This window comes from Lynx rufus, unplaced genomic scaffold (assembly GCF_022079265.1).
Source record: "Lynx rufus isolate CCGP_SWC_20201006 ecotype Redwood Valley unplaced genomic scaffold, mLynRuf1.p SCAF_1, whole genome shotgun sequence".
NCBI lineage: Eukaryota > Metazoa > Chordata > Mammalia > Carnivora > Felidae > Lynx > Lynx rufus.
In genome coordinates, this window is record NW_025814823.1 from 111,518,228 (window position 1) to 111,543,349 (window position 25,122).

The following is a 25,122-nucleotide window of genomic DNA, read 5'->3' on the forward strand; positions in this document are numbered from 1 at the left end:
AGGGGCAGAGAAAGAGGGAGACACAGAATCCGAAGCCAGCTCCAGGCTCTGAGCTGTCAGCACAGAGCCTGACATGGGGCTCAAACCTGTAAACCATGAGATCATGACCTGAGCCGAAGTCGGAGGCTTAACCGACTGAGCCACCAGGCGCCCCTTCTCTGCTCTTTTTAATCATAGCAAGAACTCTTAACACTACTTGCAATGTGATCCCAGTGGTTACATTTGAAACTCTAAAAGTGATCTGAATAATAAGCAGCCATTGTATAAATTGGATGACCTTCCCCCAGGTATTGAAAGACTATCTTGGCAAGCAGTACAATGTTTCTGAAAGTCACTTACAGTATTTCCTACTGGATCTCCATGACATGGATAAACATCTAGTGTAATTCTAGTAACATGAATAATGTTTTCCACTTATTACCAGGTGCCAATGAACTGGCTGTGCAGAAAGCAAAGGCAGAAATCACCAGACTTATAAAAGAAGAACTGATCCGGCTGGTGAGTGAAAACCTCAAGGACTTGTTCAAATAAACATTTTATTGAACTATTATATGAATACAGAAAAAAAAGCACACAAATTATAAACATAAAGTTTGATGAATTTTCACAAAGGAAGCATATTGATACGATCACTATCCAGATCAAGAAACACAGTACAATGCCAACATTCCAGAAGCCCCCTGCATACTCCTCCTGTCACTATCCCTCTCCCCCAAACATAACAGTATTCTGACTTTCACCAGGATAGATTAGTTGCGCCTATATTTGAACTCTATATATAAAGTGGGATCAACTGCTGTGTACATTTTTGTATCCAATTTCTTTCCACTCATCATTACTTTGAGGAAATCCATGTTGTTGCATGTAGCAGTAATTCATTCCCTTTCATGGCTATGTGGTGTTTAATTTGTGAATATACCCACAATTTATATATTGGACTTTGAGGTTATTTACTTTTTTGTTGTTAGGGATAACTTCTGTGAACATTCTTTCATGTCTCTTTTGTACATAGTAGTATACTTTTCTCTTGGGTATATAACTTGGAGTAGAATTGCTGATTATAGTGTTGTGTAGTTTAGCTTTAAGTATTGCTAAATAATTTTCCAAAGTAGTTATGCCTTGTAAAAGGCATCCTTTTATGGACCACCTTCCCAAAAGAGGCAAACACATCCCTGTGTTGTAGTGCCAGTTGAAGCTTATAAACTCCCTATAACGTGTACATTGGGCAAGGGCCCTTTGACAGGAAACTTTATCCTTTTTCTATGAATGTGTTTTTGAGAGCTTTTCTAAAATTCCCCTTACAGAACTTTCTTTAGGGGAATAAAAAGTTTAAAGAGTAGAAGATACATAAAACAAGAGGAAAGAAGGAAAACAACCTTTAAATCAAATGCTTTTAAGACTATTTCACCAAGGAGTGATAGAAAAAGAACCTTGATGCCACCACCATTAAGTTGGTTCAAAACAGTTGTCAAAGAGCAGTGAACACAGACAAATGATTAGTTATTGAAGAGTTATTTTCTTCCTCAGTATAAGAATACTAATAATTTCTGTTCTAAATATCTGATAATTTTGTAAGTTTGTGAAGGAAATTTTTTTGACCTGTTTCTTTTTCTTTTTTTTTATCCTTTGCTCTTTCTGACCCTGTATCTTTTGTTTTCTTTTGTAGCAAAATTCATACCAACCAACAAATAAAGGAAGATACAAAGTCTTATAAAATATTTCGAAAAAACTTTTTACCTGTGCTGGTCTGTGATACATGTGGCAGTTGTCTGCAGTTTACAATGTATTGTAAATTAAGATTTTTAAAATTCTGTCTTGCTGATTTTTTTAAATACATGAAACCAGTATTTGCTAAAGAAATCTTCTTTCAGTAAGTACCACCAGAATTATCAAACTATATTTAAAGCAGGCCTGTTTTCAGAGTATGATGCCCTTTAATGTAAAGTTTAAATACCAATATTTTAAAAGTCTGGATAAAATTCCAGAAGTTTAAAAAAATGGAAATATTTGGACTTTCTATCACTGGTAATAAAGTACACAAATCACTAGGGGCCTACTCACCATATCCTTTTGAAATGAAATTGTGATCTCCTCAGAAAAGGTAAAATTCTCTATTTTGTCCCCCCCCCCCCCCCCCCGCCTTGAGCTTAAATCTTACTTGATTCATTGGAACATTATGAACTGGATTTAAGAATGTTATAATAGAATTTTTCCAAAATGTTTCAGAGTTTTTGTTTCAGTTTTTATCATCATAAATGGGCAATAGTTGGACTGCTTTTCAGTTTTGTAAAATTAAAGATTTGTAGTATAAGAGTTTTTTGCATTTCTTTACACTGCAAAGAGTTTTAGTATTTATCACTTTTAAGTTCTCCTCACAGCTTCTAGTTCTATGACTAGCTACTAACTCTTTTTTAATCTTCCTTAAAAGAAAGTGATTTGTAGCCTATAAATATTGTTTCCTTTTCCCCCCGAAAGTGTTTGTTTATACATTTGTACATATAAACATGCTACTAATTTTAATCCACATTTTCTTCAAGGTTGTTGAAAAGGTTGTGAATTTTCTTCCTTAAAAATTTTCAAGCATGATGGTACCTGTGTTATAGACTTAGATTTAAGCATCTCTCAGTGAAAAATAGTTCACAAGAAGTCATAAATTATATTTTTGACCCCTCATATATTTCCTGAACATTCTAATTTAAATTGTTATAATTGGATCACACAATATTCTTTTCAAGACTCCTGGTATATTAGAACTTTGTATTGTTGTCACTTCTTGAAAAAAAAAAAAAATTCCAGGAATTAAATAGATAGCTATATTTCTTAAACGAAGAGACAGCGAAGTTTCTGAATATTCTTAGAGTTTTTAAAAAAGAAAAAAAAAATCAAAGCATACTAAAACAAATCATTTTTAATAGTATGTTAACTGGTTAAAATGAGAAGAAGTATCAATCATTATTTCTTCAATATAAAGTTTTTTCTTACTGAAAAATTAACATAGATATAACTGGGAAATATTCTTGGGTCCCTTGCATATCTACCTTTCTTTCTTAGAAGAAAAAAACAGACAAAACACATGTAACAAGAGAATCAAATAAACCATTTACTCTAAAATGCAGGCATCTTGGGCTCCTTTTTTCCCCTCAGTTTATTTATTTGCTTATTTTGATTACCTAGTGATAGTGTGTTTCTTTTGATAGAATATGTGGCATTCTCACATTGGTGACAATTGGTGCTCCCTTCAGGCTGCTGGATCACTTTGAGATTCAGAGTTTTACATCGTTGTAGCATTACTACCTTTATGTTTGTATATCTAGTTGTAACAAACCACTGATAGTATATTGTCCTGAAGTGAAACCCATTTCTCTGTTATTACAGTTTTAGTGTCACACTGACTCTTTGATTTTTAAAATTTGAATGATGTATAGACTAATTTGTTTTTTTAACTGCAATATCAATATTTGCTCATGTTTTCTAAATTCCTTATAAAATAAAGTTAATTCAACTTGCACTTTCCTAAAATTATCTCTGCTGAGATGTTTTATGCTGTTTTTCTAATTTTGTTTACATTGGTAGGCATGTGAGAGAAGTATTATACTCTGTACCTAGCAACTCACTACCCAAAATACACAGTTCTATCCAAAAATACTTTCTGAAGAAGTCTCTTACTCTTAGATTGTGTTTGTATTTGGCATAAGACACATAGGGTATAGGTGAAATGATAGTTCATGTCGCAGATGGCATTTTGCCACAGTGACGCTCGCTTTTACCAAATGGAAGTATGGAATGAAACAATGATGGTTAAGTTCTCTCCAAGTCTGTCTAGAAAGCTTATTGTTCGATATAGCCTGTCTTACCAGCCTTGTTGGTGTACAAATGGTGTTCAGCTGGCAGTCACAGTGTGCCAGAGACTGCAATCCTTCTTTTGAGGCACACAACCCCTACATGTGAGGAGGTTTTTGTTTGAGCAGAACCAGCTTTTGAGTACCTGGGACATATAAATCCCATAAAGCCAGCTATGGGATCTGCTTCTAAATAGTATATCAGCGCCTGAAGAATCACAAGCTAGAAAACCAAGCCTCCAGAGTTGTAACTTAGCTGAGTGTGAACTCTTTTCCCTGTGTGCCCTCCTTTCCTTTATAAAACCATCAGCTAAGGTCCTTTAGTGACAGAGAAAATAATGCTTAAGTTAGGAGCTAGGGGGGAAATGGTAATTGAATTCTAGGGTAAAAAGCTACACTTCGTTTTGTAAAATTATTACTGTTTTTAGCACTTTATAGATGGTGGATGCTAATAAGGTTTTTTATAATGTTTGTTTAGTTTTGAGAGAATGCAACTGTGGGAGGGGCAGGGGCCGGGGGTGGGGGGTGGACAGAGGATCCAAAGTGGGCTCTGCACTGACAGGCTGACTGCAGCGAGCCCAGTGTGGGGCTCAAACTCAGAAACCCTGAGATCATGACCTGAGCTGAAGTTGGGACGCTCAGGTGAGCCACCCAGGTGCTCCTGTATGCTAATAAGCTCTTGTAGCAGGCAAGAATTGTAAGTAGCTTAGCCCAGTGTGATCCTTGAGATCTTATGCTTCCTCTTAGATTTGAATCTGGAGCTCCCATTTCTTCACAGTTTGGTACATAGTTTTATGTCAGAATTGGAATCTACTGGCATTTTCTCATGCCTTCTGCTTCTGGCATTGAAAAGCTGAAGTTAAGCTTTAAAAAGATGGGTGTGTTGGGGCACCTGGGTGGGTCAGTCAGTTAAGCGCTAGTCAGACTTTGGCTCTGGTCGTTATCTCACTGCTCATGAGTTCAAGCTCCGCATCAGGCTCTGTGCTGACAGCTCGGAGCCTGGAGCCTGCTTCAGATTCTTTCTCCGTCTCTTTGCCCCTCCCCTATTTGCATTGTACCCTGTTTCTCTCTCAAATATAAAATTAAAAAAAAAAAAACCTTAAAAAAAGAGATGAATGTGTAAATATAAAGAGAAAGAGAGTGAATATATGTGGAGGAGTAGAGGGGATGTCTTAGCTTTTTATTCAGTTTAGGTGATGAAATCATCAGAAAACCTTAATAAAATCTCACTGGAGTTGGACGTTTAGCTTGGGAGTATAATCACCATCTTAATATTTTCCATATGTTCTCTTCTTAGGTGAGCTCTCCAGAGCTAAAGATGGTACAGTTCCCTCACTAGGTAAAGATTTTCTAGTGTTACCAATTGCAGGTATTTGAAGGTCTTCCCCTCCTCCCTGTCTTGCCCCATATCAACTTACAATTTCCTCAGGCAGGAATTCAGGTAGAAATGTGAAGAAAAATTGTAAACAAACATTTTCTTGCAAAATCCCTACAATATCAGTGGTCTCACTTTTAAAGTACCTTCTGGCTTAGCTGGATGTATAGGTAAGTGCATACTACCAAATCACATGACTGGCAAGGAATTTCCTTTTTTTTTTTTTTTTTTTTTTTAAAGATTTGATTTTTAAGTAATCTACACCCAATGCGGAGCTTGAACTCACAGTTCTTAGATCAAGAGTTGCATGCTCCACCGACTGAGCCAGCCAGGCGCCCTGAGGAATTTACTTTTGATTATTTTTCTTGACCTTATTCTCTTCCAAATATGGCTTCAGGTTATAGGACTTCATGATTTTGAAGCTGTATCCTTTAAAAAGAAATTCTAATTTTGCATTAACCTTGGCGGGGGAGGGGGGTGAATTTGAAAGAAAAAATAATAAAAGTTTTAACCCCTTTAGGGAACTGGAGCTCAGTTACCCTCTGAGATATTATGAGGACTACTGTAAAAGCTAGAGTTTCAGAAGGAAGAAGTTCCTAAACATTTTTAATATGTGGATAACTGATAGTCCATGTTTTGAATATTAGACTCTTTTCAATTTTGCCTATTATGGAAAAAAGACTATGTGAAGATTCACAATGGAAAAATGGCTCTTTGTCCACAGAAAAAGCATATCATTTTAACTTGGCACTTAATAATAGATGGGTTTTTAGCAGCTTGTCAACTCCAGGCACTTTTTAGCAGCCTTGCATATTAAAGTGTCCATGGCCTTTATTTCTGAATTCCTAGCAGGCTCTCAGCTATGGGGGTCCAGCAAGTCCAGAATACTTGAAGGCAGCATTTTCTCTCCTTGCCTTTGCCTGAGAGAGTCTTCTGTGAGCTGAGACTCCCAGAACTGTATTGTAGACTTTTGCAAAATGAGTCTTCCCTATCCCCTGAGCCAGCCCAGGGCCCAAGTCTCCAGTTTGGAAAGCTCAATGAAAGAGCAGGTGAGTGAATGCCTGGGAGCTTCAAAAAGAGCACAAGTTCTAAATATTTAGGGGTCTAGTGCTGCTATTTAAGTGTGTCTGGGGTGGTAGGATTCTGTGATACACATTCAAGTTTGAAAACTACTGAAAATCTTCACTTTGTTTTGCTCTTGGATTTTCACTCTGATCTCCAAAGTGGGACATGTATTTGGAAAGCAGGAAGAAAATACTAAAGCTATTTGTGTTTCTTCTTAAAAAAATTTTAGTAGCTTTTATAATATATTGTTTCATGGGGTGCCTGGGTGGCTCATTCATTTGAGCATCTGACTCTTGATTTTGGCTCGGGTCTTGATCTCATGGCTTGTGGGATCAAGCCCCATGTCGGGCTCTGTGCTAACAATGTGGAGCCTGTTTGGGATTCTCCCTTTTCTTCTCTCTGTGCCCCTCTTCCACTAGGGCTCTCTATGAAAAATCATAAACTTAAAAAAAAAGTGTCATGACATATTGTGTTTAAATATACTGGTTACAATATTGGTACAACTGTACATAGACATAATTATACATAAATTTACTGTATTGGGGGTATTTGAACAGCCATTGGCCATGGTTGCTTAAATGTTTTAAAATGTCTGCTTTTTCATATGTAAATGGGATGTGAAAATACCTATCTTAGAGTTGTAAGCATGAGGTGAAATAGAACATTTAAATTTTTTAAACAATGTTTATTTTAGAGAGAGAGGGAAAGTGTGTGCATGCGTGTGTGTGCACGTGCGTGCGGGAGAGGGGCAGAGAGAGAGGAGACATAGAATCTGAAGCAGGCTCCAGGACCCAGGCTCTGAGCTGTCAAGAGAGAGCCCGATGCCAGGCTCAAACCCACAAACTGAGATCATGACCTGAGCAGAAGATAGACGCTTAACTGACTGAGCCACCCAGGCACTCCTCTCTAAATAGAACATTTAAAACATACAAAGATAGTGCCTGGCATATGGTAAGCATCCAATAAATGTTAGTACTATTGTCTAACATGGGTGAATTAGTGTGGGTTTTCTTATGCTCTCTTTCAATATTGCTATTACTTTGAATACTGCTGTAAGCCATATAGCTAGCAAGGACAGTCCATGGCTACTGATAAACTAAAATCTATGAAGTGAGATTCATTTTTCTATGTGTATCTTTCAGTTTAAGTGAAAGTACTTAGGAACCCTTGTTGCCCCAGTTCAGTGGTCTCTAGAGGCAGCTAGTTCCCAGCTCTAAACAAATACTACTTTTATGGCTTTCCTTATGTATGTGTACAGCTACCATTTATCATTCGAAAATCTTATAAGTTGGTGGTTTGTTTATATGATGTGGCCTACCCTGCGTCAGGCTGAATGAAGGAATGAAGAATGTTGAGTTGCGTCCAAATTGTATTTCAAGGGTATATACTTTTGAAGAAATGTTGGGAGATAAGTTAAAGAGTGTGACATTTAAAGGTATGATTTTCTTGAACGTGAAGTGATGATAAATGGCTCTGCTCTTGAAAAAGCCTCTACGTTCAGGACCATGTTTTATCTGTGTGTACTGCGGCACCTCATAATTTCTGAGATGATTCTCAAAATGACAGATCAGCAGTTAACAATTTTGATTATCTGCTTGTATTTTTGTCTACCTCACCAGAATGTAAACTCCCTGAGGTCAGAGACCATATTAGTCCTATATCCCCAGGACCTTGCATTCAGTAAGTACATGTTGAGTTGACTAGTTGCTTGTTCAGAGTCATACAGCTAATAAGTGGCAGACCTGGGATTTGAATCCACATCTATCAGGGTGCCTGAGTGGCTCACTCAGTTAAACGGCAGACTCTTGATTTAAGCTTAGGATATGATTGCAGGGTCGTGGGATTGAGCCCTACATCTTGCTCCAAGCTGAGTGTGGAGCCTGGTTAAGATTTCTCTCTCCCCCTCTGTTTCTCTCCCTGGCTCGCTGTCTCTCTTAAAGAACACAAAAAGTTAAAAAAACAAAAACATAAATCCACATCTATCTTTACCCATTAGCTACCTTCATTCCTTATCCCTGTAAGGAGGACATTGTTTTCATTTCACATAAATGACAACTCCTGAGAAGAGCAGTGACTTGCCCAAGGTACTATAGGACACAAGTAGCAGAAAGGCATTGATACCCAGGAATGACTTCATCTGTTATTCCAGCTATCTGTCCTTTGGGTCTGCAAATCATCTGACCTTTTTTGTATGAGAATTTGATTGTTTTCTTTGTTTTTAAAAGAGAGAGTAGGATCCAGGGAGAGGGGCAGACAGAATCTTAAGCAGGCTCCACACCACACTCCGTGTGAAGCTTGATCCCGTGACTCTGGGACCGGTGCCCAAGGGGAAATCGAGGGTCAGACACTTAACCAACTGAGCCACCCAGGCACCCCCTGAAAGTTTGTTTTTTAAGTGGTTTTATGTACAAATGCCATTCCACACAAAAATGTAATTAGGGATCTGGAATGGTCATGATATGGTATGGGAGTGCTACAATGCATTATGAAATTCCACTTCAAGTAAAAAAAGAAGACTTGAGTAGAGAAGACTTGCCTAATGTTTTCTGGAAAGTTACTTAATATGTCCTCAAATCTGTGTACATTTTTTTTTTTTTTTTTTTAAGTAGGCTTTATCCGGAGCGCAGAACCCAACACGGAGCTTGAACTCTGACGGTGAGATCAAGACCTGAGCTGAAATCAAGAGTGGGAGGTTTGGGGTGCCTGGGTGGCTTAGTCGGTTAATCCTCTGACTTCAGCTCAGGTCATGATCCCACGGCTGGTGGTTCAAGTCCTGCATCGGGCTCTGTGCTGACAGCTTAGAGCCTGGAGCCTGCTTTGGATTCTGTGTCTCTCTCTCTCGGCCACTTCTCTCTCTCATGCTCTTTCTCAAAAACAAATAAACATTTTAAAAAATTTAAAAAAAAAAGAGTGGGAGAGGTTTAACTGACTGAACAACCCAGGCACCCTTCATATTTTCCTTTTTATATATGAGCAATATATAATCAGTATATTAAACTCATTATACCGGTATAATCAGTTTTGTTTTCTAGTATTTTATAGAAGTAATGAGAATATTTAGAATCTTGTTACATAACTATGCCTGCTAGAAAATGAATGGGCTTGCCTGTTTTATGTATTATATTTGGTTTTCCTCCTGGTTTGTGTGTTCACCCAGGAAAATTTTCCTCCTTTCCTCCTGGCAACAGCACCTGGCCAAGTGCTGTGCTCAAGGTAAAATTCCGTGCAGAGAATTACCTCCTCAAACAGTCTTCGTTGCATAGTCCAAAAGGAAAGGCACCACCTCTAGTCTCTTTGCACTACTAAATAAAATGTCTTCTCAGCAGCCTTTGTTACTGGATCCTCTCCTTTCTGAATTCACAGCAGGAAGAACTGGGGAAATTAATCCCTTTTGCTAATTGTCCTGTATAGGGGGGACTGATCTATCAGAAATTTCATAAAGGGGGGGGGAGGATTTTGAAAGCAAACTACTTGTCCCATCCCTTCCTGTGATAATGGAATGAAGAATATGGCAATTCTGGTCTTGAGTGTAAAAAACTTTTTTATTTTTATTTTTTTTCAACATTTATTTATTTTTTGGGACAGAGAGAGACAGAGCATGAACGGGGGAGGGGCAGAGAGAGAGGGAGACACAGAATCGGAAACAGGCTCCAGGCTCTGAGCCATCAGCCCAGAGCCCGACGCGGGGCTCGAACTCACGGACCGCGAGATCGTGACCTGGCTGAAGTCGGACGCTTAACCGACTGCGCCACCCAGGCGTCCCAAAAAACTTTTTTAAAAGTATAGGATGTCCCACAAAATGCTTTTCATGATCACATGGCCCTAGGTCTGAGGCCCCAAACTCATCTTATTTGAATATTCCCCATTTTGTTAGGTGGTCTCATTCTACCCATCCATAAGCAGCTAAAGGGCAGAAGCTGAGCCCTTGTAACATGCTTTAGACAGCACCTAACACAATTAGGCATTCATCTTTTTGCCACAATTAATTAAAGGCACGCTTTTTGGAACAAGGCAGCAGGGTTCAAATCATGACTCCATCACTTAGTAGTCCTTTAATCTGAGAAATGGGGTCAAGTAGTAGTTCTAACATCTACTTGGAATCGCGATGAAAATCCTGTAAGGAAGCTGCATCCCTTCCGGTGGGTCTCCAGCTCATCTACAGCTCTGGGCCTGAACCACAGCCAGACCTGCGCGGTCCTAAGCACCACCGCCTCCTGTTCGGCCCCACGGCGCGCAAGCGCAGCCTGGCTCTGCCGGCTACCCTTCCCGAGCCTGCGTGCTGGTCGTCGGCGGGAGACTGGGTCTCGCGATGTGCGTGTGCGTGTGCGTGTGCGTGTGCGTGTGCGTGTGCGTGTGCGTGTGCGTGTGCGTGCGCGATTCTTGCGAGCTCGCGCACGCCTCCCTTCGCAGTACTGGGCTGTGGCGGCCTCTTCCTGCTGCGTTTGGGGCAGAATCCGGAGTGGTGGCTGCGGCGGGAGCTGGAAGCCAGCGTCCACTTCGCCGCCACCGCCCTAGCTGCCTGCCCCTCTCGCTTGGGCTTTTCGCGTAGTGCAGAGGCGGCGGGCTAGGAAGGGAGCAGCGCGGGCGTGAGGCTCCTAGCTGATGGGCAACCTCTGGGCGCGCTGAGGGGCCGGGCTACCAGCGACTGAGGTAGGTGGGCGCGCGGGGTTTGTCAGTCTGGCTCGGAGCAGAGTCTGGGCGGCGGGAGCTCAGAAGGGCGGGAGCTCTGGGCGGCGAAGGGGTCTCCGACCCACGTCTGAGGAGGGGCTCTGGCCTAGCCCGAAGCGAGAGGAGGGGCCCCGGACGTAGTCTGTTCGTCCCTCGGCGTGGAGCCATTATTGGGGGAAATGCCTCCTGCGGCAGGGGGGAGGGGTCACCTTTTCTTTTCTTTGAGAGGTCGGAATTAGCGGTCCTTCCTGAGCCCCTTTAAATTGAAGTCGGCCGGCTTCGAGATGGAGACATCTAGATGCAGTGGCCTGTGGACTTCAGCTTGCGGAACTCCCAAGTGCACGGAGAGCGGGCTATGAATTTTGATTATTGGAGGATTCAGGACTCTTTCTCTAGTGTGGACATGTGTCTTGCAAAGTTGTTCTCGCTAATGCATTAATAATCGCTTTTGAGCACAACTGCTAATACATTTCTAAACACTTCCAAGTCAGATAAGGATTCTGACAGCGGGGAAACTGCGCCGTGGGGCACAACTAAGGGGTAGAAAGAAGACAAAGAATGCTGTTATTTATGATCTGTCCTAGTAACAGAACTTTCCGTGGTGGGACAGGATGCATGGCTTTGGCATTTGTTTTGGTTTTAGCTGAATAGACATTCTGAGTGACGCGGGTCACAAGTGGACTTCAATTTATAATTATAAAAACATATATGATTCTGTATAATTGTTACAACCCAAATGGCGTGAAAGAGATCTCTGAGAATTATGTGATGTTTGATCTTTGGAAGAGAGCAGAACTTGGATTTCTTGAAAGGAAGATTTTTCTCCATGTTTAGAAAGCTTCACTAAAGCTTTGTGAAGCTACTAAAAATAGTTAGAGTTCTTTATGTTGGCAGTAATGACTGCCACATTCAAGAGAAGGGAAAGGAATTCTTTCATAAAGAACTGCTCACCCAAGGACTTTCGGGTTTAAACATGATAAAACAACTTAAAGATAGCAAGTTTTAGTGTGTGCTTTAAAAATTCTAATTTAGGTACAGTTAAAATATATAGAAGCTCTTAGTTGACTCCCATATATTCAGTGAACCATTTTAAAAGGCAGTTAACCTTTGATAGTCTACACATTCCATTCTGTTATTCTTGGCTTTCGTTCAGTCCAAACTTTGTATTGAACTTTCTAGAAATGTATTCATTCTGGTTCTTTTAAGAAATATGCCCTGCATACTTCCATTGAACTCTGTACAATAGTATGGGAAGAACCTTACAAGAAAGAACAATATGGTGACAAGTCCTGAAGTCAAAGTAGGAGACATTATTAAGTGTAGGATTAATTAACGCCTGTATACCTAAATACTGCATAAAAACATGTATGTTCTTTGTGTGTATGTGTGTAGATGATTATGCACACAAAGATCTAATGCTGTTGATTCCCATCTTAAAAGGCTGAAATCAAAAGTAGAAAGGATTGATTTTAACTCTTTCCTTTTTAACTATTTACATCAGTAACTGTCATAGTAAATTTCTTGTCCAACTTCCTAATCAGTTATTGAGTAAGCAGAATACTGTACTGATTTCTTGACAGTAGCAGGAATGGCAAATACAGAACATATAGAAGACTTGCCTTTAGAAATGTTCTTTAAGGGGAGCCTCGGTGGCTCAGTTAGTTAAGCGTCCGACTTGGCTCAGGTCATGGTATCTGAGGTTGGTGAGTTTGGGCCCCCTATCCAGCTCTGTGCTGACAGCTCAGAGCTTGGAGCCTGCTTCAGATTCTGTGTCTCCCTCTCTCTTTGCCCCTCCCCTGCTCGCGCGCACACATCTCTCTCTCTCTCTCTCTCTCTCTCTCTCTCAAAAATAAATAAACATGAAAAAAAAATGTTCCTTAAGTCAGTGTCTCATTGTCTTTCCATTGGGATAAACAGCTTCACTCCTGTTTGTGTCCTAGCACTTAGAATAGTGTTTTGCATTGAGTTGGCTCTCAATAAATGTGGGCTGTGTCAGAAGTAAATTAACATAATACAAACCAAATGCCTAAATTCCCCGAGAAGATTAAAGGAATTGTAGAAGGATGCTTTATTTTTTTTAACTTTATTTACTTATTTTGAGAGAGAGTGTGCATGCACGGTCAGGGCAGAGAGACAGAATCCCAAGCAGGCTGGCACACTGACAGTGTGGAGTCCGGTGTAGGGCTGGATCCCACAAACTGTGAGATCACAACCCGAGCCTAAATCAAGAGTCAGATGCTTCATGGACTGAGCCATCCAGACGACCACATTGTTTAAAAAAATTTTTTCTAATGTTTACTTTGAGAGACAGAGAGAGAGAGAAAGAGACTGACTGACTGTGGGAGTGTGCGAGGGGCTGAGAGAGAGGAAGACACAAAATGTGAAGTAGGCTTCAGGCTCTGAGCTGTCAGCACAGAGCCTGACTCTGGGCTGGAACCCACTGATCGTGAGATCATGACCTGAGCCACAGTCGGATGCTCAACTGACTGAGCCACCCAGGAGCCCCTACAGGTCTACTTTTTAAATAGTGTATTTTGCTTCCATGTTGATTGATATCTGAGTAGAAGATATATGGTAGCATCTTGCCGTTGAAAGCCTATTGTAATGTAAACTGAGACTCTATATCCTGAATGTTAATATATAGCGACTGTTCTGATACATTAAGAAAAGGTAAAGTTAAGGGAAGTAAGATCCAGAGGAAAGGCTTTGGTAAATTAATGATTAGGAACTTAAAAGGTATGAACTGTAAAGCATTGAAATAGACTGTAGGAAAGAAAACATTTTCTTCCTTTACTGGCAGTGCTACTTGTGTAAGAGAACTTATACCTTTCTACCTCTTTTTACTAGGGCTTTCTTTCCAGCAGGGTGATTTCTGGATAGTAAAATTGAAAAGGGGGTCACTTTTTCTCTTAAAATCTTCTGCTGAGAGGTCTTTGTTTCTCTTTGTATTTGCCTGTGGTCTCTAGTCCAACTTTATTGGCAGTAAACTAGTACTTCGATTCCTATCTAATTCCTGTTTATATTTCTCAATTAGTTTATAACTTGAAGGGGAAAGGAATGCGGTTAGTCCCTTCACATCTGCCAGCATTAGCTTTTTTTCAATTTGAAAACAAATGTTTGACTTTGTAAATGTTCTTAACAGAAAGATTTTGTGGATTTTTGCAGAGGTATAAGCTAAAGAGGTGAATAAGAACTTAAACAGGAATATTTTAAAATGGGTTTTCTGTTTTCATTTTAATATAGCTGGGTGATGCTCATGGTAGGGGGTGGGTTTTGCCCCCCCCAGAGAATATTGGCACGGTATGGAGAAACTTTGGATTGTCAAATTGTTAGGAAGAAGAGGGTATAGTTACTGACATCTAGTGGGTAGAGACCAGGGATGCTGTAATAAGTATCTTAAAATACACAGGACACCTTCCTCCCCCGCAAGAATTATATGACCCAAATGATAGTGCTGTTACTGAGATAGCTGGATATAGTTGTGTATTATGCTGAAATTGTTGGTTCTCATGTCAGATTATCTGAATTCCTGTTTGACTTTACCATTTCCTAATGTGTGACCTTGGCAAGTAGCTAAAAATTCCTCATTTTCTGTAAAATAGAACTAATAATAGTATGTTCCTCAGAGTTGTGGTGAGGATTAAATCAGATGATGTGCCAAGTGCCAAACTTACCACCTGCCACCTAGAAAATGCTCAAAAACTGTTAACTTTCACCTAATATTACTACATTTGGAACACATCTTGATGATCTCCCTTTATTTCTGACCTGAACCTAGAATTTGAGCTGGTGAGGTGATAATTAATAACCTCTTTTTGATTATATCCTTGGGATTGAGTGAAGAATTATTTCTTCTTATATTTGTGTTTAACTCAATCTTGATTTATGATCTCAAGTCCGTAAGGCTTCTGTCATAAACAACTAGCTTGTCACTGTAGATACTCTTCCTTTCTAGTTAAGGCTTTAAGCCAGCTGCCCAGTAGTTCTGTTATCTGTTGATTTTCAGCAGATATTTTGTGATTTAACAGAATTTACTTCTGTGACTTGATTCCCATTTCTTTCTGCCTTCATAACTGAAGTTTTGGTCCACTTTTACATGTATGGTACAGGCTAACATCTAACAACTTGGGGGCTAGACCTTACTATATACCTGTGATTCTTTTTCTAAATCTGAGTGGAACCCATAGATTTATTTTCTTACCTTATTGAAATATAATACTTTAGTCTCTATAAACTCATTTTCTGTGTGTCTAAATGATATGGCTGTTAAGGGCTGGTTTGTTACAGTGGTGGTTATAATCTATCCTGTATAAAGAGAAAAAAATCACAGGGATGTCCTCAAGACAAAACAGAGATTAGACTGTTAATTAGTCACAGGGCTCTTGTAAGAGAAGAAGATCCATGCATATTTATGATCAGAGAGAAAGCAGTGTTTACACTTTGAACTTTTGGTCTTGATAACTATACCTTCAAAATAGGAAGTATTTTGTTATGATTGTTACCCATATTTTTGTAGTATAAGTCTCAGTTGTATAAATGTTGACTGAGTTTAGCTAATGGAAACCTTTATTCACCTTTTATATTGGTACTGCCTCCTGTTTGGATAGATTAGTTTTTTTGGTTGGTTGGTTTTTTGGGGGTGGGAGGATAGATTAGTTTAAAGGGAGTCAGTACCTCGAGAGATTCTTTGCTTGACACATTTCTGTGTTTTGTAAAGTGTAGCACACACTAAGGATTATATATCAGTAATAAATTATAATGAGGAAGTGTCTTGTGGAAATTGTAGCCAGATCAGAAGTGTATATGTGAGAAATAAAAGGCCAATAAGACACATTCTAAAAATGTTAGGCAAATGAGAAAAAGAATCATGTTAATAAAAGTTCTTGTGTTTGTTGTTATCCTTTCAGGGTTTCATAATCTAGAAGCAAAAAGCCAATAAAATATAATACATTTATTCTTTGCTTGCCATTTTTCCATTTCCTAACCAGAGAAACATATGGCTACTAATGTATTATATTTGAGTTGAGTATTAGAGTTCAGTTACCTTATATGACATATCTCCATACCCTTGATTAAATTGAGGAAAACAAGTTTATCTTTGAATCTGCTGATGTGTGTTTGTTTATAAGTGGTCTGGAGTCCTGCCTGTCAGCCTAATTTTAGGGAGCCTGCATAGCTCTTGGAAGACAGACTATTTTCAATACCACTGAATGCTGTCATACAGGTATATATTTATATATGTGTATTTATGCATATTTGTCTTGTTTTTGCTAGAAAATGATGCATCCTGTTGCCAGCAGTAATCCGGCTTTCTGTGGGCCTGGCAAACCTTCCTGCCTCAGTGAAGATGCCATGAGAGCTGCCGATCAGTTTGACATATATTCCTCCCAGCAAAGCAAATATAGCCACACAGTCAGCCACAAGCCAATGGCTTGTCAGAGGCAAGACCCATTAAATGAAACACACTTGCAGACTACAAGTGGCAGAAGTCTAGAGATAAAAGATGAACTAAAGAAAAAGAAAAATCTCAACCGATCCGGTAAACGTGGCCGACCTTCAGGAACCACCAAATCCGCAGGATACCGTACCAGCACAGGCAGACCCCTGGGAACCACCAAAGCAGCTGGATTTAAGACAAGTCCAGGCAGACCTTTGGGTACAACTAAAGCTGCAGGATACAAAGTCAGCCCAGGGAGACCTCCAGGTAGCATTAAAGCTCTATCCCGTCTTGCCGATCTTGGTTATGGCTGTGGCACAGCAGCTTTTCCTTACCCTATGATGCACGGCAGAGCAGTTCATGGGGTAGAGGAAACTAGCAGTGAAGTCAAGCCACCCAATGAGTGAATGAAGGAGGAAAGGAGGGCCAGGTTTAGAAGGAAGGTTGTGAATAATCCCAAAGCTTCTTGGTTTTATTTTGACATACATGATTTTGTAGCCTGGGCTTTCCCAATTTGTTTTCCCATTTGATTTGTTTTCCTGCTTTTGCTCAGAAACTGCCGGTTGCTCACAGGTGCCCTCAGGGCATGAGCAGTGGCGTTGTGTTTGTATATAGGTTCAAGTGTAATACCTAACTGTCATTTTTGCTTTTCCTTTAGAGTTATGGTTATGGTTGTGTCTCATACGTCATTACTACTTTTAGGCCATTCTGCATCGATGTTTTATGTGCTAAACAACTGAAACAATTTTTCATATTCGTGAAGTAAGCCTACAATATATTAAAAATAATATCTAAGGTATTTTTAACTGATGGAACAAAGCAAACTAATGATTCAGGATTACTTGAGGTAATGGCTGTGAGTTTTTGTAACATTTCTTTTCATGAGACAGGACACAGATATTTGTATGCTTTTGCATTTACACAGACTTCAGATGTTAAAAATCTTACTTTAATGTTCTAGGTTTAAACAGCAGAAACTTATTTATTTTGTTTTATTGATTTACATGGTATTGATTGATTTAACCATTATTCCTAAAAGAATTCTTTAGTGTTTGCCTTCCAGCAGTGATATGTTGTGTATTTTTTAATTGCCTAAGAGTATATATACCAAACACTACAAACAATTCATATTTACCGAAAAATTAAACTTTTTAATAAAAACTGCACATTACATTTCTGGTGAAATATAATGCATTCTGAGAATAGCATATTTAATATAATAGAGAAAGAATCATTCTTAAGGTGTGCATGTAGCCGTAGTCACTACATTTTGCCTTTCATTATATTTAGTTTTAAAGCATTATACTTAAAACATTTATTAATGTTCATTTATTCAAAATGTTTTGTAGTTTGTTTTTTTTTGTTTTTGTTTCTTTTTGTTTTTTACCAAGAAATTGTCCCATTGCATTAGCACTTACTGTGGTTTCAGGTTTCTATCTACCAAAGGACACAAATTGAAGGTAGAGTCTAAAACTGGTAAAAACAAAATGCAGTTTTCTGACTGTCAGAACCCAAATATTAAGAAATCTGTCGGAATCCATCTATGCATGAAACGTGTAAAAATATGTTGGTTAGTTTAATTAAAAGTCTAACAGTGGCTTCGGTAAGACCACTTCATCCAAAAGAAAATTTTTTCCAACAATGTTTGCTTTAGAAAAAGATAGAAAAGAAAAAAAATACTGGGTAGGTGTGTATGGTAGGGATAGAAGAAAATCTCTCCTCTCCCCTTGCTGAAAGTAACATTCTTTGTTAATATACATTTTATTTATTCTGAGTTTGTTCTAAATAAAATAAACTATTATAAACTTCAGATTTGGAAAAAAAATCCAATGAACTTTAAAGTTACAATGTATGTATTTGTGATTTTAAATGCCTTTGAGATTATAATGTAGATTTGCAGGACCCAAAAACTTTTAAAATAATGACAACTTTAAAAGGGCACATCTTGTGTTGTTTGGGCTTGCTCTCAGTTAATGCAAACTCTGATTGCAAATGGATGTCATGTTTCATACCTTTTTTATCAGGAAAAAAGCAGCAAGCCTTCAGGTGTTCCAGTGATGCCTGACACAATGAGCTGGACTTATGCTGCTCTTTACAGTAAGAGGTGTTGCATTGTATGTGGGGACTTTGTGTGCACTGGCATCTAAGACAGTGACCTCATCAATTTTAGCTTTGCACAAACCCTAGAGAACAATAGTGGATGACTATATAATCAGTTCTAACATTCTGGCAGCTAAATTGCTACAAGAGTTTCTCCTTACAGAAGCTTAAAATAGAAAACTTTTTAATAATTTACTCAGAACAGTATACCTTCTGACACACACAAATGCTTACATCTTTATTCCTGTGTTCATCTATCCACTTTTGTGATACGTATCTGTCATTTAGCTCTTTCTCAAGATGATGTTCAGCAGTTGGCTGCTTAGAAATCCTCTTTTGAGTTCCTGAAAACAGTTGTTTAAATGTTCTACCTATATATCACTATCAAGGATTTGGTTATATGTTGTTTTATACTGTGTCCATTTGACATTTCCCTTTCAGTTTATTTTTATCCCTGATTTGTTGTACATACCCTTCCCTTTCTCTATGCCCTTTGCTTCGTTGATTCCCCTGCCCTTTGCCCCATTCTCCAGCACATCTACTCAGTGGTGCTGTGCTGTGTGTCAGAAGATAAAGCAGGTGTATTATTGTATAATGAATTTTGTATACATGTTAATGAAATGGTGAAAACAACTAAAGGAATTCTGTTCATAACAGTGTTTATTAATATCAGGAGTTATGTCCCAGGAAAAAAAGAGGCGAATGGCTACAGTTGTGAATGGTTAACATTGTTTAGAATGCTGGATTTTTCTGTTCAGGTAACCATTTACCTGGAGTATTAGAGCTGTATGGTGGTGAGCATCTCCTGATTACACTTCCTTTTCTCCTTGTGAACAGTTTATTGGTACCATGCTGAAGAGAATGGACATAGAGTGATAACATGAATGAAGTCTTAAAACACACAATATTTTTACTTCTCTATAAAGACTACATCGTGCATCTTTTGTAACACTGTCTTGTCATGATAAACACTGAAATAGCATGTTAAACAATTGCCTATACTTTAATATAATCAGTTGGGGAAAACTGGCCTTTTCTTCCAACTGTGTGATTGTTTCTTGAAAGGTAAATTGCTAATTTTATATTGTATAATTCTCTCTTCACAAAATAGGTTTCACTATTCTATATTATAACTGTTGATCAGAAAATGATCTGCTATTCAAGTAAGTTTGCTTTCCTTTTTTCTTTGAAAAATATTTTAACATGCCTTATTTATTATCATATTAACAAATAAGCAGCTAATACAGATGAAGTTTTCATTTTTTTCACAGATAAACCTTGCATAACTGATCTTTAGTATGGGATGATTTTGATACTATCTTTGGAGTTTTGCACTGGATATTTTAAAAATATTGGCACAATGTATTGGAAGAAAATAAGCATCTGATTAGTTTTTAATATTTGGGGACATTTTTTAAATCAGTGTTCATTTAGACTAAAATATTCTTGATATTTTTTATTTACTTTTTAAGGAAATCTCTGTTAAAGTAATAAAAGTAATATTCATTCCAAACTGATGTTTGTGTGAATTTACATGTAATAGTTGCTTGAAGTAATAGAGTTTCTTTGAGTTAAGGAGGAAAAAACAGTTATCTGGATCCATTTATTAGGTTAAAGGTGATCCAGCCAGTGTAAGAAAAACCAGTGTATGAGCTAAAGAAAAAAAAAAAACAAAAAAAAAAACTTTCTATTCTAAGAAGCTTTAAAAGAAGAATTCAGGGGATGTTGACAATAACTGCTGCTCTGTCAGTCATTGTCTCTATATGCAGTAAAATTTTATGGTCCCTTTATAATATAAACATTCACAACAGTTGTTCAAAACATTTTTTTCCTTGGACATAAAATATTTTGATGCTATTATATTTTTGTTTTTATTATAGCTTAACTATATGCTCTGAACTCTAGGATGTATCTAAATCTTTCCTTTGCTTTTCCCTCCTCCTCCCCCCAAATAGATAAATCTGTGCTCTCACATACATTGTATTTAATTTTGGGAAAATTTAATGCTATAGTAAATCAAGTGTGTGATTTATAGTAATCAGACCACTTTGATTCTTTAAGTTTCACAGTTTCCTTTTTCCACATATAATTACAGAGAAAATAATTACCAATTAACTGATATAAGCACGTTGTCCTCTGCTGTAAAAAGTCTGAATAGATACTGTGTATGTTTTTATGTCCATGAACTTGAGCTACTCGTGTGCAATTATGTGTATGGGAATGGAGTAGTGTTCATGATTCGTATCTACATCATCATATGGATGTATATTTATTAATAAAGTCATTACTTTAAAACCAACTACGTTTACTGCTTTATTAGCACAGTATTTATCAAGTAAAAGAATGGTAAATCATACACCTTTATCATGGCTGTGATCTTGTATTTTCTTAGGTGTGCTTTCTGAAATGTTACCTCTGTGCTTTTCTTTTTCTCAAAATAGAAGTATTTATATTTTTGTAATTTAAAATCCTGATTTCTAAATGGATCTCAATATTCTTTGCTTTTTCTTCCCATTGTTAAAATACAGCAGGCTAATAGTTATACCAAAGGCTTATATTTACATTTGAGTATTGTTGATCTTTTTAGTTTAAAAAATTTCAGGTATTAAACATGGCTAATTTATTGTTGTTTTAATGTTCACCTTAGGGAGAACAGCATGTGCATATTTTGTAAATATTGGAGATATGAAAGGAAAACACTTTCCCCTGATTTTTTGAACATATAATTACCTTTTTAGTTTCTTCAAAGCCTGCAGATCATCTAGAACACAAGTTGGCAAACTAAGGCCTACTGCCTGTTCTTGTAAATAAAGTTTTACTGGAATAGCCATTGTTTGTTTACAGATTGTCTAAGTCTGCTTTTGTAATAGAGTGGCGGAGCTGAGTAGTTATGTCATAAGGCCAACAAAGCCTAAAATATTTCTGATTATTCCTTTACAGGAAAATTTGCTGACCCTTCATTTAGAAGGATAAATTGGAATAGGAAACAACAGATGAAATTTGAAGTTGAATTTCAAAACCTGAATAAATGATGGCTGTTTTGTGCTTTTGAATTGTATTAGATATTCTTCAAATCATACTTGAAAGCATTTTTTGGTGTGTGCTTTTCCTCACATTGTTGAAGCACTCTGACATCTACATGAGAGTGTGCTGGTGATTAGGTGTACCGGTCCTAATCTAGGAAGAGATCTACACCATCGTACTGGATTATTTCAATGGCTCAAAGGATTACTTAGTTATTCACTGTGTCTTTACCATGTTTTCTGTAGATCTTTATGAGAGTTTTACAGTAAAAACTCACTTGTTCATTGTAATTATACTTGTCAAAATTCTCATTTTCTGTCAGTTGTCAGAAAGCAAATCAGTGTCCTTTTCAGTTGAAAAAGCCAGCCAGTTAAGATTTGTAGATTGAAGAGAAGGAAGTCTCCATTTACCCCCCCAGAATTTATACCTTGAATATTATTAACACACTTGTGGATTTGATCCCATTAGTTGCCAATGGTGTGTGAGAATCGCAAACAACCTTTAGGAAAATAGAAATCAATTGGCATTTGATCGTTGTATGACAACATAGAAGCATGAATTTTGGAACAATTGTAAAATATTACAGTTCTGCTAAGAATGTCCTAGTAGAATGAAAGGAGGTCTGCTGCCACTATACATTTTCCATTCTTAGCACCCAGATTTCGTTGTTCTCGGTTTATGAAGGTTTCATCATCACTCTGTCCTGTTTCAAAATGTGCATCACCGGTATCTTGTGAAGTACATGTGGATTTTCATGCCTGATTTCTGTAAGAGTGTTTAGAGTAAGTAGCACAGGTAAAGTGACTCACAAATGCCAGAGGTGAGCCGTTGGCAAACAGAATACACTACAACGTAGCCTTTTTGGTGATAAACGTCACCCTTAAAGGATAGTTGCTTCAAAATTAATGCCAACCATAAATGTTTTCTAAAAATCAAAACACAAAACCCCATTGGAGTAAAAATAATAATAGGGTACAACAATAATGGTTTTATTATAGTACTTGGCATAAATAATAAACACTTTACCTGCTTTTATTAAATCACTGCAGTTTTATTGAATGATGTCAAAGGAATTGGAATACCCCTTTCACTGGTTTAAAAAGAAAAACGGGCGCCTGGGTGGTGCATTCGGTTGAGCGTCTGACTTTGGTTCAGGTCATGATCTCACGGTTTGTGAGTTCGAGCCCCACGTTGGGCTCTGTGCTGACCGCTCAGGACCTGGAGCCTGCTTCGGGTCTGTGTCTCCCTCTCTCTCTGCTCCTCCCCTGCTCACACTCTGTCTCTCTCTCAAAATAAATAAAGATTTAAAAAAAAAAATTAAAAGCAAATTAAAAAAAAACAAACTTGAATCCTATGGAAGTTAAATAATTTACCCAGAATTGTACACCGAGTAAGTGGTAGAGAGCATCAACCCATGCAAGGCTGCGGCTCTTAACCACTACCTTCTACTCACTATTGGAAAAAAATTTTTTTTAATTTTTTTTAATGTTTATTTTTGAGACAGAGTCCAGGCAGGGGAGGAGGGGGGAGGGGCAGAGAGGGAGACACAGAATCCAAAGCAGGCTCCAGGCTCTGAGCTGTCAGCACAGATTCTGATGGGGAGCTCGGACCCACAATCTGTGAGATCATGACCCGAGCAGAAGTCGGACACTTAAGTGACTGAGCCACCCAGGTGCCCTCACCATTGGAAAAAAATTTTAATGGGGTTCTGCTTTTAGTAGTAGGTATTTTTGTACTGGCACTAAGATAAATGTCACTCTGGAAAAACTATACATTTTGTCTCCATGCCAGTAGCCATTCTCTTGTGAGAACCTAGGGGCTGTGAAGTAGCTTCTTAGCAAGGAGAGTGACAGAAAAAGTGAGCCTTTTTTGTTGTTGTTTTCTCTGTAATTTGTTTTTTCACTACTCTTAAAATCTTTAGTCCTTTTTGTTAGGTGTTTATTTCCATATGAGCTTGGCATGTTTTTGAGTACATTTGCCTATTTTGTCTGGGCTGACTGGAACTGGTTTGTGACTAAGAAATTGGTTTGTGATACATTGTCAAGCATCCATCCCTTTATCCTTGGTCTAGCTTTTCTTGGGATAATAAGTTGCACGTAGGGGCACATGGTTGGCTCAGTTATGCAACTGAGTAGCATGCATAGACTCTTACTCTTTGGGTTGTTGAGTTCAAGCCCCACATTGGGTGTGGAGTCTACTTAAAAAAAAAAAAAAAGTATGTAGGGTAGCAGTCATCCCAGTTGCTGCCTTGTAGCTCCATGTGACTTGTCTCAATAGATACAAGTTCTTTTTCCTGCTCATTTTTGTATTAATTTTACTTACTAGTATTGTTAAATTGCCTCAGGTAACGATATATCAATCCTTCTCCTCAAGGAAAATATTTTTTTGTTTTGAAAATACCTACTTTCAGGGTGCCTTTGTGGCTCTGTCGGTTGGGCATCCGACTCTGGATTTCAACTCAGGTCACAATCCCAGGATTGAGCCCCACATAGGGCTCCACGCTCAGCTTGAGATTCTGTGTCTCCCGCTGCCCCTCTCCCCTGCTTGTGCATGCTCGCTCGCTCTTTCATAAAGAAGTAAGTTATCCTTTGGGGGATAAAAAGAAAATTCCTAGTTTCTATACTTAAATGACTCTTGTTTCATAATAATGCTGGGTTTTTAAAAAAATTTTAATGTTTGTTTTTGGGAGAGCGTTCACACAAGTGCAGAGGGGCAGAGGAAGAGAGAATCCCAAGCAGGCCCTGCACTGTCACCTCAGAGCCCCACACAGGGCTCAATCCAACGAACCATGAGATTCTGACCCAGCCAAGATTCTGACACCTTAGCCAACTGAGCCACTCAGGCACCCCTATAAAAATGCTGTTCTGATACTGGAAATTTTAATCTTTACTTTTTTTTTTTTTTTTAATTTTTCAACGTTTATTTATTTTTGGGACAGAGAGAGACAGAGCATGAACGGGGGAGGGGCAGAGAGAGAGGGAGACACAGAATCGGAAACAGGCTCCAGGCTCTGAGCCATCAGCCCAGAGCCCGACGCGGGGCTCGAACTCCCGGACCGCGAGATCGTGACCTGGCTGAAGTCGGACGCTTAACCGACTGCGCCACCCAGGCGCCCCAAAAAAGGAGCTACTTTTAAAAAAATTATTACCTTTTTTTTGGGGGGGGGAGGGCACAAGTGAGTGAGGGGCAGAAAGAGAGGGAAAGACAGAGAATTCCACAAGGGGTAGAGAGGGACAGAGAGAGAAGCGGGGCTCACCCGATGCCGGGCTAGAACTCAGAGATCATGAGATAATGACCTGAGCCAAATCTGATGCTTAACCAACTGAGCCACCCAGGCGCCCCTTGCTTTTTTTTTTTTTTTTCAATTGAGGTATAACTGACATACAGCATTATATTAGTTTCAGATGGACAGCATAATGATCTCTACACATCCAGCACCATACATAGTTGCACGATTTTTGTGCTGAGAACTTTTAAGATCTCTTAGCAAGTTTCAAATATATAATATAGTATTAACTATAGTCCTCATGTTGTACATTACATCACCATGATTTATTTCTTTTGTAACTGGTTCTTTTCACCCATTTTGCCCACCTCCTGCCTGCCTCTGGCAA

General features: G+C 38.5%; 2 protein-coding genes across 6 annotated transcripts in view; both read left to right on the top strand.

The window, feature by feature from the left end:
- The window catches only part of DDX46 (DEAD-box helicase 46), a 69,611-nt gene extending 66,496 nt beyond the window's left edge, over positions 1 to 3,115 (top strand). Inside the window, exons 22-23 of the mRNA XM_047084820.1 lie at positions 425 to 498; positions 1,667 to 3,115. Coding sequence (XP_046940776.1) covers positions 425 to 498; positions 1,667 to 1,714 — 122 coding nt within the window. The 3' untranslated portion in view covers positions 1,715 to 3,115. The remainder of the gene's footprint in view (positions 1 to 424; positions 499 to 1,666) is intronic.
- Positions 3,116 to 10,712: 7,597 nt separating this feature from the next.
- Positions 10,713 to 21,537, top strand: CUNH5orf24 (chromosome unknown C5orf24 homolog). 5 transcript variants are annotated; one of them, XR_006962880.1, is made up of 5 exons: positions 10,713 to 10,929; positions 16,222 to 16,651; positions 18,409 to 18,481; positions 19,596 to 19,647; positions 21,425 to 21,537. XR_006962880.1 is itself a non-coding variant. In XM_047084856.1 (4 exons), exons 2-3 carry the CDS (start codon positions 16,225 to 16,227, stop codon positions 18,447 to 18,449), a joined length of 468 nt encoding a protein of 155 aa, XP_046940812.1. In that variant the 5' UTR covers positions 10,713 to 10,929; positions 16,222 to 16,224; the 3' UTR covers positions 18,450 to 18,481; positions 21,425 to 21,537. The 5 variants fall into 5 exon arrangements, 3 of the variants coding, with proteins under 3 accessions (XP_046940812.1, XP_046940801.1, XP_046940789.1); XR_006962879.1 differs by having other exon boundaries at positions 18,409 to 19,647; XM_047084856.1 differs by lacking the exon at positions 19,596 to 19,647.
- Positions 21,538 to 25,122: the final 3,585 nt, after the last annotated feature.